This window comes from Hemicordylus capensis, chromosome 12 (assembly GCF_027244095.1).
Source record: "Hemicordylus capensis ecotype Gifberg chromosome 12, rHemCap1.1.pri, whole genome shotgun sequence".
Classification (NCBI taxonomy): Eukaryota; Metazoa; Chordata; class Lepidosauria; order Squamata; family Cordylidae; genus Hemicordylus; species Hemicordylus capensis.
Genome location: NC_069668.1, coordinates 11,617,943 through 11,634,192, shown reverse-complemented (window position 1 = coordinate 11,634,192; position 16,250 = coordinate 11,617,943). Strand labels below are relative to the sequence as shown.

Here is a 16,250-nt window from a genome sequence, read left to right as displayed (position 1 = left end):
GTGCCATGATTTGGTTTTCACTTTTAAAGTATTCTCCGTAAACATAAAGAACTGGCATTGTTAAACAAAACAATGTTGCATTAAAATAATTCAACAAAACAAAAATATGATTATGCCTCACACAATAGTGGGAGCAAAGAGTGGATGGAGCAAACAGGCGAAAGGAACAGCAGAGCTCCCGCCAGAAACACAGCAGGGACAAAGAACTTTAGAAGGTGCTCCACGAGGCCTCCACACACGTGAGAGAACCCATCGGTGTGAACCACAGAGGCCACGATGAAGAAATATTATGCCATTTCAATTAAAGCAAGGCCATCCCTTCCCAAAAATCCACTCGCCTCTTCTTTGAGAGGCCAGTGTTTTGATGTTGTCTCGTTTTCAACAGATGAACAGGGTTTCATCTGCATTAAAGATGAAGCTTTAAGTATCAAGAGCAGCAGCAGCAGGTAATGAGGCAAATGATAAACTGTATCATGATAAAAGATGCACAGCAGTCTTTATTAGTTCACACGATTGTAAATCGAATAGGACAAGCATCCTAGCAAGCTTTGGAAGCTGTGCACTCTTCCAATTTTCAGGCATGTGTCAGCAAAATCCAAGGTGGGGCGGGGGAGACATCATCTGCCAGTCAGGACCTGGGGAGGGCAGCTTTTCATCCACCCTCAGTAAAATCTCGGGTACAATTACTGGGTAGGAGGACGCCATTTGACCCAGTCCCCATCTTACAGAAGATCCCTCTCCCCTCCTCCCACTGAGGATTTTGCTAGCACTTGACCAGAATCTGGGGGCCTGGGTAGGATGCTCGTCCTGCCCCATGCACGGCTGTGTGACCTGGCTTAATTAATGCGACATCACCCCAAAACACACACAGGAGATTCTTACCCACGCCGTATGCTCCCGCAAGTAGCAGCCTTTGTATTCTATACTGTTGGGATGTTGAATTCTTTGTAGGAACTTGACTTCTTTAATGATATCTTGCCATTTCTATGAAAGAGAAAAAGAACTTCAGGCTTTATGATGAAAGAATTGACATCAGGAGGGTGAGGGAGAAGAGTAGAAAAAACAAAATATGGAAACAGATAACACGGTCGTTTCTGATTATCTGGCACACTGTTAGAATGCGTATGACATCTCAGACAATGTAAGAGTTAAGGCAATTCCCTTGCTGGAGAAGTGAAGGTCTGTCCCTATTAAAATGGTACTTCACAATCAACCTTTGTGAAATGTTTTCTCTATAACTTAGCCCCCCCCCCACATATAGTACAGTTATTGATATGACCTTTCTATTGAAACCAGGCACATACAAACATTGAATTTTCATTCCAAATGGTCTTCCCTGCTGCACTGCTAGATCTTTCTGTCGCAGAGCTGCACAACTTTGGCCCTCCTGCAGATGCTAGAATACAGCTCCCATAATCCCTTACTACTGGCCGCTGTGGCTGGGGATGATGGGATTTGCAGTCCAAAACCAGCTAAAGGGCCAAAGATATGCAGCCCTGCCTTGAAGACAGAAAAAATGGACACACTATTTGGGAATCAACTGTTTTGCTGCGAACTCTTGCCTAGAGCGAGCATTATAGTGGTGGCAGAATCCAGGCAAAAGGAATCTCCATCTCTGTCCATGCAGCCACCTCTTTCAGAGGGCCAGAGAATGATTCATCATAACTGCAGCTTGAGAGGCCTTTTCTCTCAGTAACGGAGGAGCCATCCAGAAAGAATTTTTAACTGTGCTTTTCAAAACAGACACCCCCCCCCCCCAAACCCACTGGAGAGAATCCGGCCCCGTTTCTGGAGTCGGCCCCACATGCTTCATTCATGTGAACGGAATATTTATAGCTCAGTAGTAATTAAAACAGCAGGATGAGAAGCAGGTACAAATTATCCTTTCACCATCACACAGTTAAACAAGATGCACAAGGCTGTTCGAAGAGAGTCGAAGTGGAAGGTGTGAGGCTGGAGGGCAGTGTGGGAGACTGAGCTCAGCTCTCTCAGAGCGCTCCTTCCCCGCCAGCATTCTGCAGTGTTCACAGGAGCAGGGCCAGGAGTAGCCCTTTTCACACCTCAGGCAGGTACCCCATTCTAGACCAGGACCAGAGCGAGTTCACAACGGCTGCAAACTTCTAAAGGCACGACCGAACTCTCGCTGCAGGTGACGTGCTCTTGTTCAAAGCTGCTGTGCAAAGGCAAGTCCACTTCTCTTCTTTCCCCTCCTGCTGCCCTCACTAAGCCTCTGAGCGGCACGGGAGGGCTGAGCAGACTCCTTCGTGTTAAGCTGAAGGTGCAGCAGCAAGACCAACAGCCTAGCCTGCTGCCCTCACTAAGCCCCAAAGCAAGCAGATACGGGCTTCTCATCTTGAAAGTTACATAAATCAATAGTCTAAATAAATGTTTTAACAGCGACAGCTCTCTCCTGCACTTGGTGTGTCCGGGCAGCGCCCCATCCGAGTTACACTCCTGGTTAGGAGTAGAAGGAGAGCCAGTGCACCGGGGGCATAGCAAGGTTGGAGTGGGCCCAGAGACAAGATTTTAAAAGGCGCCCCCTCACTGAAGCTCAGCTCATGAAGAAAAGAAATCGTAAATGAGGCTAAATAGTGGTAACAAAAAGCATAGTAAAATTTTATATGTATGTGCCACAATAGAACATCATCCTACATTATTTTTGGAAATTGTGGACGCTGCAAGTCATTCAATGGGACTAGAGAAAGACACGCTGTTCTGGTAGCTCCAGGTCTTAACACTCACATCAATTTTGGAGGATGGATACAACTGAAGGAACCCCGGGTGGGTGTGCGGCTGGGGGGGTCAGTCATGTGACTTGCCTCTGGGGCCTCCTCCAAGGCAGTGGGCCCCCAGACAACTGTCTCCCCTTGCCCTATTATAGTTACGCCCCTGCAGTGCACAGAGGGGAAGTTGAGAGCTAGCTGGGAGGAGAGAGGGGAAAAGCTGCCCACCCCCAAGCATACAGCACCTCGCTACCTATGGGGCTTGGGGCAGGAAGTCCACGTCAAAGGTCAGGCTGGCCAGCTTCTGTGTAGAGTTGGGGTTCACACAGACTATGACAGAGTGAGCATTTGGAGGAAGGGGTGTGTGTGTGAGAGAGAGAGAGAGAGAGACTTGCGAGAGACACACTCGACACACTCGCAGGAGGCTGGAGTGAGGAAATGCCCACTAAACCTCCCAATAAGTATCACCTGTCTACCACTTCATATTCTGGGGAGAAGGGAGGTACCACAGCCATGTGATGCGGAGCTGCCCCCCGGGGGTGGAAAGAGGAGAGCTGGTCTTGTAGTAGCAAGCATGACTTGTCCCCTTAGCTAAGCAGGGTCTGCCCTGGTTGCATATGAATGAGACACATGTGTGAGCACTGTAAAAGAGATTCTCCTCAGGGAATGGAGCCACTCTGAGAAGAGCATCTAGGTTCCCAAGTTCCCTTCCTGGCAGCATCTCCAAGAGAGGGCTGAGAGAGACTCCTGCCTGCAACCTTGGAGAAGCCGCTGCCAGTCTGTGAAGACAATACCGAGTTAGATGGACCAGTGGTCTGACTCAGTATATGGCAGCTTCCCATGTTCCTAGGCAACCATCAGGGGATGGAGCTGTAGTTCAGTGGCAGACCCCTGCTTGGCATGCAGAAGGTCCCAGGTTCAATCCCTAGCCGCATCTCCAGTAGTGCTGGGAGAGACTCCTGCTTGCAACTCCTGCTTGCAACCTTGCTGCCAATCAATGTAGACAACACAGCACTAGATGGACCAAAGGTCTGACTCAGAATAAGGCAGCTTCCTATGTTCCTAAGAGATCCCAACATACAGAAATCCTTAAGAGGATGAGATATGCTCCTCTTCCTACAAAATTCAGACACTAGGATTGTTGAAACCTTGTAAATTAAAGCCTCCAGGCGTCCGATCAAGAAGCAAAAGCATCTTGGCCCGTGCTCTAGAACTCAGGCAGATCTGGGTTGCCACGAGACTGCGTGACATTCCTAACCCCCAAGCCTTGCTCTCGCTGGTGGCGCTCAAAGCCGACCTTAATCTGCCTGGCCCGGAATTTTCCCACGCTCGCACCGCTGCTTCGCTGCATCTTTGCAAAGTTCCTCGGGATGAATTTGTTCAGAGCAAAGAGGTTAGGGGAAAGGGATGCATTTCTGCTTGATCTGCCTTTTATTAAATTCTGCAGGGAAGCCCTCTGTCTGAGCCTGCATCTCCGCTGCCTACATGTCGATCATTCCTAGCAAATTTTCTTTCGGTAAGCAGCAAAGTGGTGGAGCTTTTCCCCCTCTTAAACTGAATTTAGAATGGAATGTGGAAGGCCAAAGTGGAAAGTCAAGTTGCATTTAAGTCTGAATGCCACAGAACTAGGTTCATTTCACATTTGTGTTATATGCTTCTGGTACAAACAGAGCCCCCTTTCTGCACAGCAGCATGACAGACCCTGGCAAAATTGAAGAGGGAGCAGCAGCAAGAACACACAAGTCCCCCCAATAATCCCTCACAGCATCCCTTTCACTGGTAAAGGCACAATCACAACATTTTCTGAATAGGACCATAGAATTTAACTTCTCTGCAGGACATTCAACAAATTCAAGTTTCTATTTTGCTGTTAAAAACCACACTTCTAGTCCACATAATTTTAGATATATGCTCAAAAATGGGAAATGGGGCTGCTAAAGCATCTGGAGGTCTTAGGAAATGCTTCACGTGACCAGCGAAAAGACAAACTTTCTTACTCATCAGAGAAGAGGAGGCTGGAGCTCAGTGGCAGAGCATCTGCTTTGCATTCAGAAGGCCCCAGGTTCAGTCTTTGGCAGCATCTCCAGGTAGGGCTGTGGAAAACCCCTGCCTGAAACCTTGGACAGCTGCTGCCAGTCAGAGTAGACAATACTGAGCTAGGCAGACCAGAGGTCTGACTTGGTATAAGACATTTTCCTGTGTTGCTATGAGCTCTTTCCCCTATCAGGACTCTAGTCCAAATACCGTGGCCATATAAACATCTGAGCCTGCCTACTGAGCAGTGTTCCCACTAAGGCATGCACATGTGCATTGTATGCGCACCATTTTTTTTTTAATGTCCACTCAGTTAGTTTTAGATCCCACTCAGGAAGGCCCCATTCTGAATGCACCTGTGTGCACACTGCCTTGATACGGCTGCCCAGAACAAAAGTCACTCTGCACAGAGATGAAAAAAATTAGATGGGCCACTGCTACTGAGTCAGAACGCTGGTCCATCTACCTCAGCATGGCCTACACTGGCTGGTGGCAGCTCTCCAGATGGACATCTTTTCGAGCACTGTCTAGAAATGCCAAGGAATGAACTGGGAAACGTCTGCATACAAAGCAGGTGCTCTGCTGCTGAGCTATAGCTCTATCTGCCCATGGCTCTTATGCCTCACTTCTTCCTTCTTCATATAAAACCTTTGTTTTCCAGTTAGAACAGAAAAATGTTTATGGTGAAGTTTCAAAAATCACAAAGCAGGAAATACCACCCAAACCTGCAGTGGCACTTCTATTTATATTTGAGGACCCTCACATTTAATAAGGACCTTTTAAAAATATATATATTTAGATTTATTTTATTTTTTAGGTTGTGACCTATTACAGGTCACAACCAAGTGTGACCTAGAGACAGCTTAAGATATGTAGAGAGAGCTTAAGCACTGGAAAAATCAGACCAGTTGTCATGGGAACTATGGTATCAGAGTCTGGCATCTTGCTTTATTGGAAAAACTAAAGAATGGAATTAGGTCATCAAAAGCCTATATATACAGACTCTATTGCAGTATGGTTTAACGTCACTGTATATATACATCAGCAGTACTGGGCCATCCTTATGACCACCACCCATGCACATCAACTTCTTGAAATAACTTTGGGATGAATGTTTAGTGAACATTATATGGTCTCTAGCCTTTGCATACTAACTCTCTTAAAGTATTTCCCTTAAATTTCTGGCCTACAGCCTCTTGGTAATGTTTGCATTGTTTATGGAAATTATTAAAATAAGTGGTTTAAAAAAAAAATTCACAACAGAAACCTAACCTATTGCAAGTGCCATTGCCACAGAGAAGCTGTTACCATTTCAGGATATAATTGCTAGACATTTTTAACATCACATCTGTCATTCGAATTCATTCTGCTTGTGGAATTTGTACTGGGAAATTCTGTATGAAAGATCTGAGTTCCTACCCCAGATGGATGCAGTAAACAGAGGACCCTGAATGAGGGCTTTTCTCCTGGCCAAGTGTCATTATTTCAAGGCAACACCACAGATGACTAACAATGGTCTCAAGCCTGCAGGGTAGAAGAGGAATTCACGTACCTCATTGGATTGCTTCCCACTGTAAGACATTTTCTTGATGGCCACCACTTCATTGGTGCGCACATCACGTGCCTGTAACAGCAACATACAACTCATCAGTACCCTGCCGTAGCAGAATTCAACCCACCCAAGTCCAGCTATCTAGGGCTCCAGCCTGCTGTGGGTCCTAAAACTGGAAACCTGAAAGGTCAGCCACCACCCAGCTCCCAGGAATTGCCGGGAGAGCAGCCACACCAGCAAGGAAGCCTCTGAACAACCTAGCAGAGCAGGACAGGCCTGACTGGGTCAGCCTGGCTTGCCAGCCAACACAAGTCGTTCTTGCTGCTGCTTGTGCTGGCTACCAACTAACGTCCCCTCTGCTTCTCCTCCGAGCTGAGAGGAGCCAAGAGCAGCATGGCCTAATGGGGATTCCCAGATGTTGCTGACTACAACTCTCATCATCTCCTGCTAAAGGGCACTGCCACTGGGGATGATGGGAGCTGCAGCCAACCACCTCTGGGAATCCCTGTTACAGGGAAGATTGGCCAGGACTGACAGTGTCCTTTGGGGATCCTCTCTGGAATGCAGGCACTGATTAAATATCACCACTAGCACCCGCAGCATGGCGAGGTGGGTATCCTTATGTGCAGGTTCAGCCTCCCCAGGCAAGGAGGCAATGGTGGATCTGAACCAAGAGGTGCACTGCAGGGGAAGGAGCTGGGCTTGGCCAGCAACCAAATAGGAAGCAAGTGTAAAATGTCCTCACTGCAGCCTGGGCACCGTCAGCCAAGAAGCTGCATTACTGGCACACTCCATGCGGAGAGCTAATGTGATGTCATGGCCAGGCAATACCATGTAGATATACACCAAGAAGAAAAGCCCCTTCTCCTTGGATGGAGAAGGCAACACAGTGGGAGCAATTCAGGTTGCTGAAGTCGGACCTTGTTACCAAGCAAGGAACGCTCCATCCTGATTTGGGTGATCAAATATCTGAAAATGCAACAGGCGACCTCCACCCCCACCCCCCTGCAACTCCCATCATCCCTAGCTGCAATGGCCTTTGGCTGGGGATGATGGGAGTTGAGGTCAACAACATCTGCAAATCCCTGTTTCAGGGAACACTGCTGGGGAGTCTGCTCTTTACAGTGGGGGGCGGGTTGTGAGTTTTGAGGCACATTCTGCACCCAGCTGGCCATTCAAAGGGCCTTTTCCCTATCCTCCTCTACCCGGTAATGAAACGGTTTCTTCTCCCACCACCAAGATCACCCCGCTTTGACAGAAACACAGTAAGCATCCAGTTCTCCCTCCTTCAAAGGAAATCGAAGGCTCCATCGAACTTCCCAGACTTTGGAGGAGTGACAAAAAGGGTTACTTCAAAGGCTAAGAACTGAGGAGAAAAAAGGGAGTGTCGTCTGGCCTTCTTCAGACTGCAGGCTGAGATGGCCAAGAACTACATTGACCTTCCAGGTGGCACAGGGCAACTCTTGCACGGCTTTCCTTGGAAGCTCGCATCACGCCGCTCAGGCAGGTGTGAGGCGCGAGCAAGGAGGGGTCCCCTTCCCAGCTGCGCTCTGCAAGGCCAGGCTGACAATGGAGACCAGTGTCTGGCTTGGCAAGCATCTCCACTTCCACACAATGACGAGCTTTTGTTAGGTTTGCGATTGTTCCAGGGAGGCGCTCCTCATTTCTGACAAGGACACTGGAGCGGAGCACTCAACGCCCCAGTCACACTGCCCCGATTCAAAGCCAAGCCAAGCCCTGCTTGATCCCTGGGAGGCCTGTTTCGGATGGGTCACAAGGAAGCTCCGAGGGCTTAAAGCAGACCAATCTGTCACAGGGCACCTGGGTCCCTTCGAGACTCCCTTTGGAATGCAGAGCACAGTCCTTATACAGAGCAGGCCCCCTCTGGAAAGGACTCTCCCATCCACTGAAAATCCAGCAATGAGGAGCGAAGCACGTGGACTGCTCATCCAAGGTAATAAGATCCAGGGAAGTGTTCTACAGGGAATTCACTGTCGCACGAGCCCCACAGAAATGAAATGGAAGCGTGAGCATGAAGGAAGCACAGCTCAGTTGCTGAGGGCAGCATCTGCAGAACGCAGTGCTGAAATTTAGGCACAGGGCTTCAGGGAAAGAGGTCAGGGGACCATTTAGGGGCAACTGAAAGGACCCAAGAGGGCATGACAAGTGGAGACAGAAAGACCAGATGGAGCACAACCCACGGCATCTGACCCACACCATGATACAAAGTGGGAGAAGTTGGAGAACAGCATGTGCCTCCCAGAGGAGCACCCCAGGGTAGACAGACAGAAAAGCTCAAGATGCCAATTACAACTGGGCAGGTGACATCAAAGGAGTGGGGAGTAAGGGGCAGCTGCTGCTAAGCCTGAGGGAAAGGGCTTGCTGATGTGGTGTCAGACGAAGTGGCAACCTGAGACAGCCAAGGGCTAGCCATTCATCTGTCCCTCCACCTGCCACTTGTACTCCAGAGCCCACCCACGCCACGTACAAAATAAACAGCTCCGAAGCTTCCATGGCCGATTTCTCGGAGATCTGTGAAGAGCTTCTCTGGGTCTTCCTTGAAGAAGAGCTCTGCAATTTCTGGGTCCTTCAGGCTGCCTGCTCGGCTGGTGGATGGCATCCTGCTGGGCAGTTAGCCAACTGACTATCTGGGTTGAAAGTCCTGCCTCGACCCTGGGCTCATCTGTATGAATGGAGCCTCTTCAGCATGAGTAACTGCAAGGGGGCGGGGGGAGGGGGGGGAGAGAGAGAGAGAGAGAGAGACCCCATTACAGAGAGCAAAAGCAAACAGACAAATTAGTTCCAAACCCCATGCACAATGCCTTCAGTTTATAGTCCATGTTATAAGTGCTTTCACAGCACGCACATCAAAACAGGTCAGGAGACTTGGATGTTGCTAGTTAGTGTTAAATTAGTACTATTATTGATGGAGTCCATTTCTGGCACCCAAGCATTGCAACGCTATCCTACAGGACTTTGAGTCTGCTTCGAATGGGCTCCAAAGCTCCCACAATGCACTGCAGCCTAACATTAAGGAGGGGGTCCTGGATCAGTGGTAGAACACCTGCTTTGCGTGCAGAAGGTCCCAGGTTCAGCCCCAGCAGCATCTCCTAGCAGGCCTGAGAAAGACTCCTGTCTGAAAACTTGGGAGAGCTGCTGCCAGTCAGTGCAGACAACACACTGTGCGTAGACCAATATAGCAATGGTCTGACTTGGTATAAGGCAGCCCCCTATACTTTTGTGCCTATTAACCTTGCATTTCAGGAGAACATCCTTAGGTGTGTGGTGGATCACAGACTCTGCAAGCAAAAGACTCCAAGTTCAATCCCTGGCATGCAAGTCAGAGTAAAGTCTGACTGCAGCCAGAGGTCTTGGAGAGATGCTGCCACTTGGATGAGAGTACTGAGCAAGACAGGCCAAGGACCTAAAGAAGGCGACAGGTTATGGTCCATTCCAAACACATGTCTCCCCCAATGCCAGTGAACGGTTCATTAGGATAAGCGTGTATTACAATGATAGAGAATTGCACCTTCTAAGACTGCATATACCTAGGCTACATTATGCCGTTACATTCCTACCCTCAAGTTAGATTATCAATAACTGTATCACTGGCACCACGTCAGAGAACTCGGCAAGTCCTGTTTCTATAGCAATGGAGCTACAGAATCAGATCAGACAGAACATTAGAAACCAAGGGAATGTCAAAACCTCTTGTGAAGAGGAGCTATCTCATGGCCACAGCATGATATTTCCCCATATAAAATATTAACTATTTCAAAGGCTTCTGTAGCCAAAAGATGTTGGTTGCCCTGGAACCAGGGTTTAAAATCTTCCGGTCAGAGTCTTTAGCCAGTCTGAGGGTTGGAAGCATGGCCATGTTGAAAGTGGTCCACAAACCCCTCCTTCATTTTGCAGAACATTCCAGATCCCCACTTTCCCTCAGCACAGCACCCTGACGTACATTACGGTTCCCAGCCTCTCCTTTAGTCAAATCCCATACGTAGGATTTTCTGACCAAGTTACTAGACCTGAAGAAGCAGATGTTTGGGGTGGTTACAAATTTCTACATGAGGAGGAGAGCTAGACGTCTGGTAGCCAGCATGAGCTGTCCTCTTTGCTAAGCAGGGTCTTTCTTGGCTTGCATTTGGATGTGTGATTACATGTGAATACCAAGATATTCTCCATAGGGGTTGGGGCCTTAGCTTGGTGATCTACTTGCATGCAGAAGGTCTTAGGTTCACTTCCTGTAAGCATCTTTAGTTAGGGCTGGGAAAGACTCCTGCCTCAAACTTTGGAGAAGCTGCTGCCAGTCAGTGTAGACCAGGGGATCTCAACGTTGGGTCCCCAGATGTTATTGGACTTCAACTCCCATAATCCCTAGCCCTAGTGGCCTTTGGTTGGGGATTATGGGAGTTGAAGTCCAATAACATCTGGGGACCCAATGTTGAGAATCCTTGGTGTAGACAATATTGAGCTAGATGGACCAAGGTTCTGACTCTGTATAAGACAGCTTCCTATGTTCCTAATTTTGTACCCTTTGAGTGGAAAAACAATATTAAAATGTAACTAATTAATTGTCTTGAAGAGTGTCTTGAACATTCCTGGCCTAAAAGAGAAAAAAACCCACAATACCAATGTTTTTTACACTTGAAGCCTGCTGCTGAAACAATAGACAAAAACCATCAGGCAGAAAGGAAGGAGAAAGGGTTGCGGGGCAGGGGGAGCAGATAAGTGACAGCACACTCCACATTACTGAAGGAATTCTTCTCCATGCAAACAGTAATGAAGTCACACTTCATCTTTAAGAAGCAGATTCTCACAAAAGACGATTGTTCAAGCAGCAACTGCTGCAATCCTACAATGCCCTCCCCCCCCCATATCTGCTCATCAGAAGGATGAAGATTGGACGGACCTGACAGTGGGCAGGCCCCTATTTCTCTGGGCACGCAAGATAACACCGCCACCACTGAGATGAGGCCCATGATGCACATGCCTGCAAAATGTCACCCCAAGGCAAGGCTGATTGCTCTAGACAAGGCCCAGAGCTAGCCAGGAGCGGCTGCGACTTGGCCAGCGCCCTCACAAAGCAGGCCGGTCGCACAGGAAGCAACTCGGGCGAAGACAACTCTGCCACCTTGCGAAAGGTTTCCTTAGGTTTGGGCGCTTTTGACAGCTCTGCAAGAAGTGTAGTTTGTCAGCAGTGTTTATTTTTACTATAATTTATAACCCATGTTGCCACAATAGAATTGTACTCCAAACGGCTAACCATTCAACGCAGTAACAGGAATGGCAGATATACAAGATAAAACCGCTGCTGCACTAATCACTGTAACGCAACACAAAGCAGCAGCAGCAGTTTAACAATTAAAATAGGAAGAAAAGTCTAAGCAAAAGCCCACTGGAGGAAGACCGTATTCACTGCCTGCTGGAAGGCTGGCAGCAAGGGGGACTGGTATTCTTCCTTGGGGAGGGTTCTGGTCTCTGAAGTTTCAGTGTTCAAGTGCTTGATTTGGTGCCTATCCTCATGTCAGTTTTAAAAAGAGCCAACAATGCCAACCCACACCCAGACCACATTCCCAATTCCAAACTCCTGAGAACTCCACACCTTAGATAAAAACAGCCCTGCTGGATCAGGCCCAAGAAGGCCTATCTAGTCCAGCATTCCGTTTCTCATAGTGGCCCACCAGATGCCTCTGGGAAACCTACAGGCAAGAGGTGAGGGTGTTGTATTTAGAGGCATCATGCCTCCAAAGCTGGAGGTGGCCTACAGCCACCAGACAAGTAGCCATTGATAGCCTCGTCCTCCATGAATCTGTCTAAGCCCCTTTTAAAGCCATCTAAGAAGGTGGCCATCACCACATTCCATGGCAAAGAATTCCATAGGTTGTTACCCTTCTTTTAAGTTATGAGAGGATTTGGCTTATTTTAGTGCCATATTTCACAATATTTACTCTTGAACAGCAAATAATTGCTGACTGTGGATTTTTGTGTGCAAAATTAAGTCACACTTCCCAATTACCAACAGATACCAAATTTTACATAAACGGGGGAGGAGCTGTAAATAAATTACACAAAATGACTGACTGGTGAGGCCTCACCGACTAGTAACCAATATTTGTGGGAGTCTGTCTGATGCATTAAATGCACAAGGTCTCAAGGTCTGGTTCATCCAAACACAACTGGTAGCTTTAAGAAGTTTTAAAGCATTTTTCAGGACACCCAAGTTTAAAAAGTTCTCACAGGAAGATGTTGAATTTGCTGAGCAATAATGATTTGGAGCATCCCCAACTACTGAAGTTCCAGTGCCATTTAAATCCTGCTTTGGGGCTGTTGGTGGAATTTTTTTACATTCAGATCCTCCCATTTGTCCTCCAAAATCTTCCCAGCCAGCCACAACGCCTGCTGTTTTGAAAATTTAATCTAGGACAAAACTGGGGGCATCAAGCAAAGCAAGATTGCTCACTTGCAAGAAATTGCTTGCCCAAAGTCAAGGGCAGTGTTTGGGGTTTTGTAGACTCCAAACTATAAGCAGATAATTCTTCCTCTTGCAATATCTAGTCTTCGGGCAGGAACAAACTCCGCCTGCCAGTGCTAAAGGACCAGGATGCCAGGGATTTTCTGTAATGTTGCATGAGGTTTACAATTCCACAGAGTGCATGGAGCAGAGATTAAGATTATCCTCTCAAAACCCTATTAAATTCTTCCTGACTTTCAGTGAGAGTTACAACCTCCCTTACGCAGGAGGTAAACCAGAGTCTGACTAAGTTTTTTGTTTATTTTCGTCTTACTATTTCATCTAAAACAACTGCCCTTCAAAGCAGATTCAAATGGAAAATATACTTGCAGGATAAAAATGGGCATGCCATCACCTCTTTTCATTTCAAATGACTTTGGGTCACCAAATCAAGGCTTTAGGGCACTGTCCAGAGTGGACTTTGGTGGTGGGACACTTGGGCAGTTCTTCCTAATTCCAAGAGGGCTCATGAGGCACGCGGGGTTGGGGCAGAAGCGAGGAGCTCCTCTCTCAAGACTTTCTCCTGCTGGCTGGAGAATGTCACTGCTGTCTCTGCCCTGGGCTTGGTGAGCAGTGGAGGAGCTGGTGGTTGGCTCACGCCTTCCTGTCCACCACACACCTAAATTAGGGACGGCTCCCTCCCAACTCCCAACCCTTTAAAGTTGCTTGTGATCCCTGAGTGAGTGAGTGAGTGTCCCAACCCACAGTCAGAACCCATGATTCTAGGGGTCACATTATCTAAAAGCATGAGAACCCTTGAGCTATGGGATCCAACTAGAGCAGATGGTTGGACAGCAATTCTGCTTTCACCTTTGACGCTTTCTGCACCATATCCGCATCTCTTGACCTACTCCCCTTGGGCTGACGCCTGTGGTGGACACCCCACCTTGACTGACTTCTGGATTATGTTCCAGTTCTTCCCATGAACCTCTCAATCTAACCAGATAAAGACTCTGCTTGCATCTGGGCAAGCTTCTGTCTTGATTAATGATGGATAGGCTGTTTACATGTATGGAATTGTTCTCAGTTATTGTTATGACTATCTATATACGGCTTATCAAGACAAGTTCTCAAAGCAGTTCACACAGAAGAAAAGAATAAGCTGGTTCCCCAACCCCAAAGGGCTCACAATCTAAAAAAGAAACACAAGGTGGGCACCAACAACAGGCACTGAAAATATTCTGTGCTGAATAAGGACAATTGCTCTCCTCTTGCTAAACAGAAAACAGTCACCACTCTAAAAGGTCACAATTAGTAAGGGTCACAATGTGGTAATAAATAATGTGATAATTTTATTTATTTAACATATTTTATATTGCCCAAAACTTGCATCTCTGGGATGCAATGTTGTGGGAATGCAGCCAGTACAAGGCATTGAACTATCTGGCCCAGCAAAGGTGAACAGAAAACAACAAATGACATTCAGTCACCCACAATGAATGCAATCAAAAATCATAGCGGGCTGCTTTATAGAGAGTCAGACCATTGGTTTATCTAGTTCTCTACTGCCTACAGAGATTGGCAGTAGCTCTCCAGGGTTTCAGGCAGGAGACTTTCCCAGCCCTACCTAGAGAAGCCTGGGATTGAACCTGGGGCCTTCTGCAAGCAAAACAGATGCTCTTCCACTGAGCTACAGCCCCATCTAAATCACAAGATACAAATTCAGAAAGTCAGCTTCTTACACAAGAGCCCATTCGAATAGCTAAAATTAGGGTATACCAGAAGACAAGCTATTATTGACTTAGAACTAGGTAACATGGGACTCCAAGTGACACACTGCTTGAGCAGCAAAGTAACAGGAACTACTGTATAATTAAAAAACAAACAACTCTGGTACATCAACAGCCTATTCAGCCTGTCTGAATTTCAGCAGCAAAGTGGAAAGAGTATAGAGTCAAAGAGATAGCAGAAATGAGGAGTGAGAAAAGTCATTCTGCACTGCCAAGGCTTCCTGCCTTCTAAGTCAAATATATGAGCTTCATCTCAACCAAGATAGACAAGCTAGAGAACAACATTCATAAGGTCATTTGTGGCAAATGCCTTTCAGAAAACAGGACTTCAGCCAGTCAAAAGATGTTGGGGGGTGGGCAGAGAGACAGCTTAAATGTTAAGATCAAGTATATCACATATTTTTAAAAAATCAAGGCAAGATGGTTAAATCAGTTTTCTGGATTATTTGGGTGGGGAAAGAGGAAGCTGCAAGAAAGACAATTTGCTTTTTAAAAAACTAAATATTATTTACTATTAAGGATGATGCTTAGAAACTGACACACACTCCTCATCTGCCTCAACCAATGTTCTGAATTTGAAAAAGTCACATTCTGTGACGAGAAAGGCTCAATTCTGCAGCATGAACATACTGAGCAAATTAAAGGAACCATGCTAATGGTTACTTTACAGAATTCTGGATGCAGAATTACCCTTGTGTGGCCTTGCCATGGCATTTATTTTTCAAAGGCAATCTATCCCAGATCCTTATCTTCCAAGAAGGGAAGAAGCTAAACTATTACAGCTTTAGATGTTTGTGTTCACACACCAAACGCTTTCCCCTAGTTGCAACTCCCAGGACAGAAAGCAAGTGGTCCAGCTTCAGGCCAGCTCGACTAGAATATTCATCCCTCCTACCCTCACATGATTGAACAGAACAACTTGTTAACTAGCATGCGAGGAGAGGATGAGTCAAAAACACAATCCCTGCCTTTGTTCTTCCTGGCTCGTGGAAGAAATGTATCCCTAGCAAGGTCTAAGAGCTAGCTTCCTCCTCACCCCCCTCCAGGAAATTTCAAGGTGGCAGAAGTAACAAGCATTGATTATAACACAATTTCAAGCCATTCTCCTTGGCTTACTTAAAAAGCTCCAACTTTCCTTGCAGATAATATATATGGCCAGAGATACAGATACCCCTGTTCTTCTTCTGCATCTCCAGGAAGGATTTGGTTTTGTTTCTTTAGAGCAGCCGTGCGCCAGAAGTTCTTGGTAACGCTGGAGGGATGTTTACAAGCAGTTTGTCAGATGGCAAGCAAGGCAGCAGAGCTGGGTTTTTGTTTCTTGCTCGCTTCCTCTTCTGTGTTGCAGCACAGTACAAAATCTGCCACAATGTACACAAATGCAGGCCACTGATACAACTGCAATTTTAGCCTGCAGTCACCAAGAAAATAAAGGCTAGAGTTAGGACTGTACAGAGACCGTGATCCTGAGGGAACACGGGCACAGAATTCAGCTTCCTGAGAATTTCGTCTTTCCTTTTAAACCTCCTACAAATTTCTAGCCCTTCCTACTGCAGATAAGCTTGAAAATGTGTGCAGTGCTTGCTGAAATCTCAGAAGCTAGAGAAATAACTGAATAAGATTTTCAGTGGAATGAGGCTTCGGTGTCTTTGCCCCCACATGATTAGTAAAACTAGAATTTTTCAAAATGAGAATTCATA

The 16,250-nt window shown here is 46.9% G+C and overlaps 1 protein-coding gene across 1 annotated transcript in view; it reads right to left on the bottom strand.

Annotated features, from left to right (window-relative positions):
* The window catches only part of TAOK1 (TAO kinase 1), a 59,519-nt gene that overhangs the window by 31,305 nt on the left and 11,964 nt on the right, over window positions 1-16,250 (bottom strand). The window contains exons 2-4 of the mRNA XM_053274622.1: window positions 8,798-9,024; window positions 6,310-6,381; window positions 883-984 (exon numbers count right to left, since the gene is read on the bottom strand). Of these exons, the coding sequence (XP_053130597.1) occupies window positions 883-984; window positions 6,310-6,381; window positions 8,798-8,929 (306 nt within the window). The 5' untranslated portion in view covers window positions 8,930-9,024. The remainder of the gene's footprint in view (window positions 1-882; window positions 985-6,309; window positions 6,382-8,797; window positions 9,025-16,250) is intronic.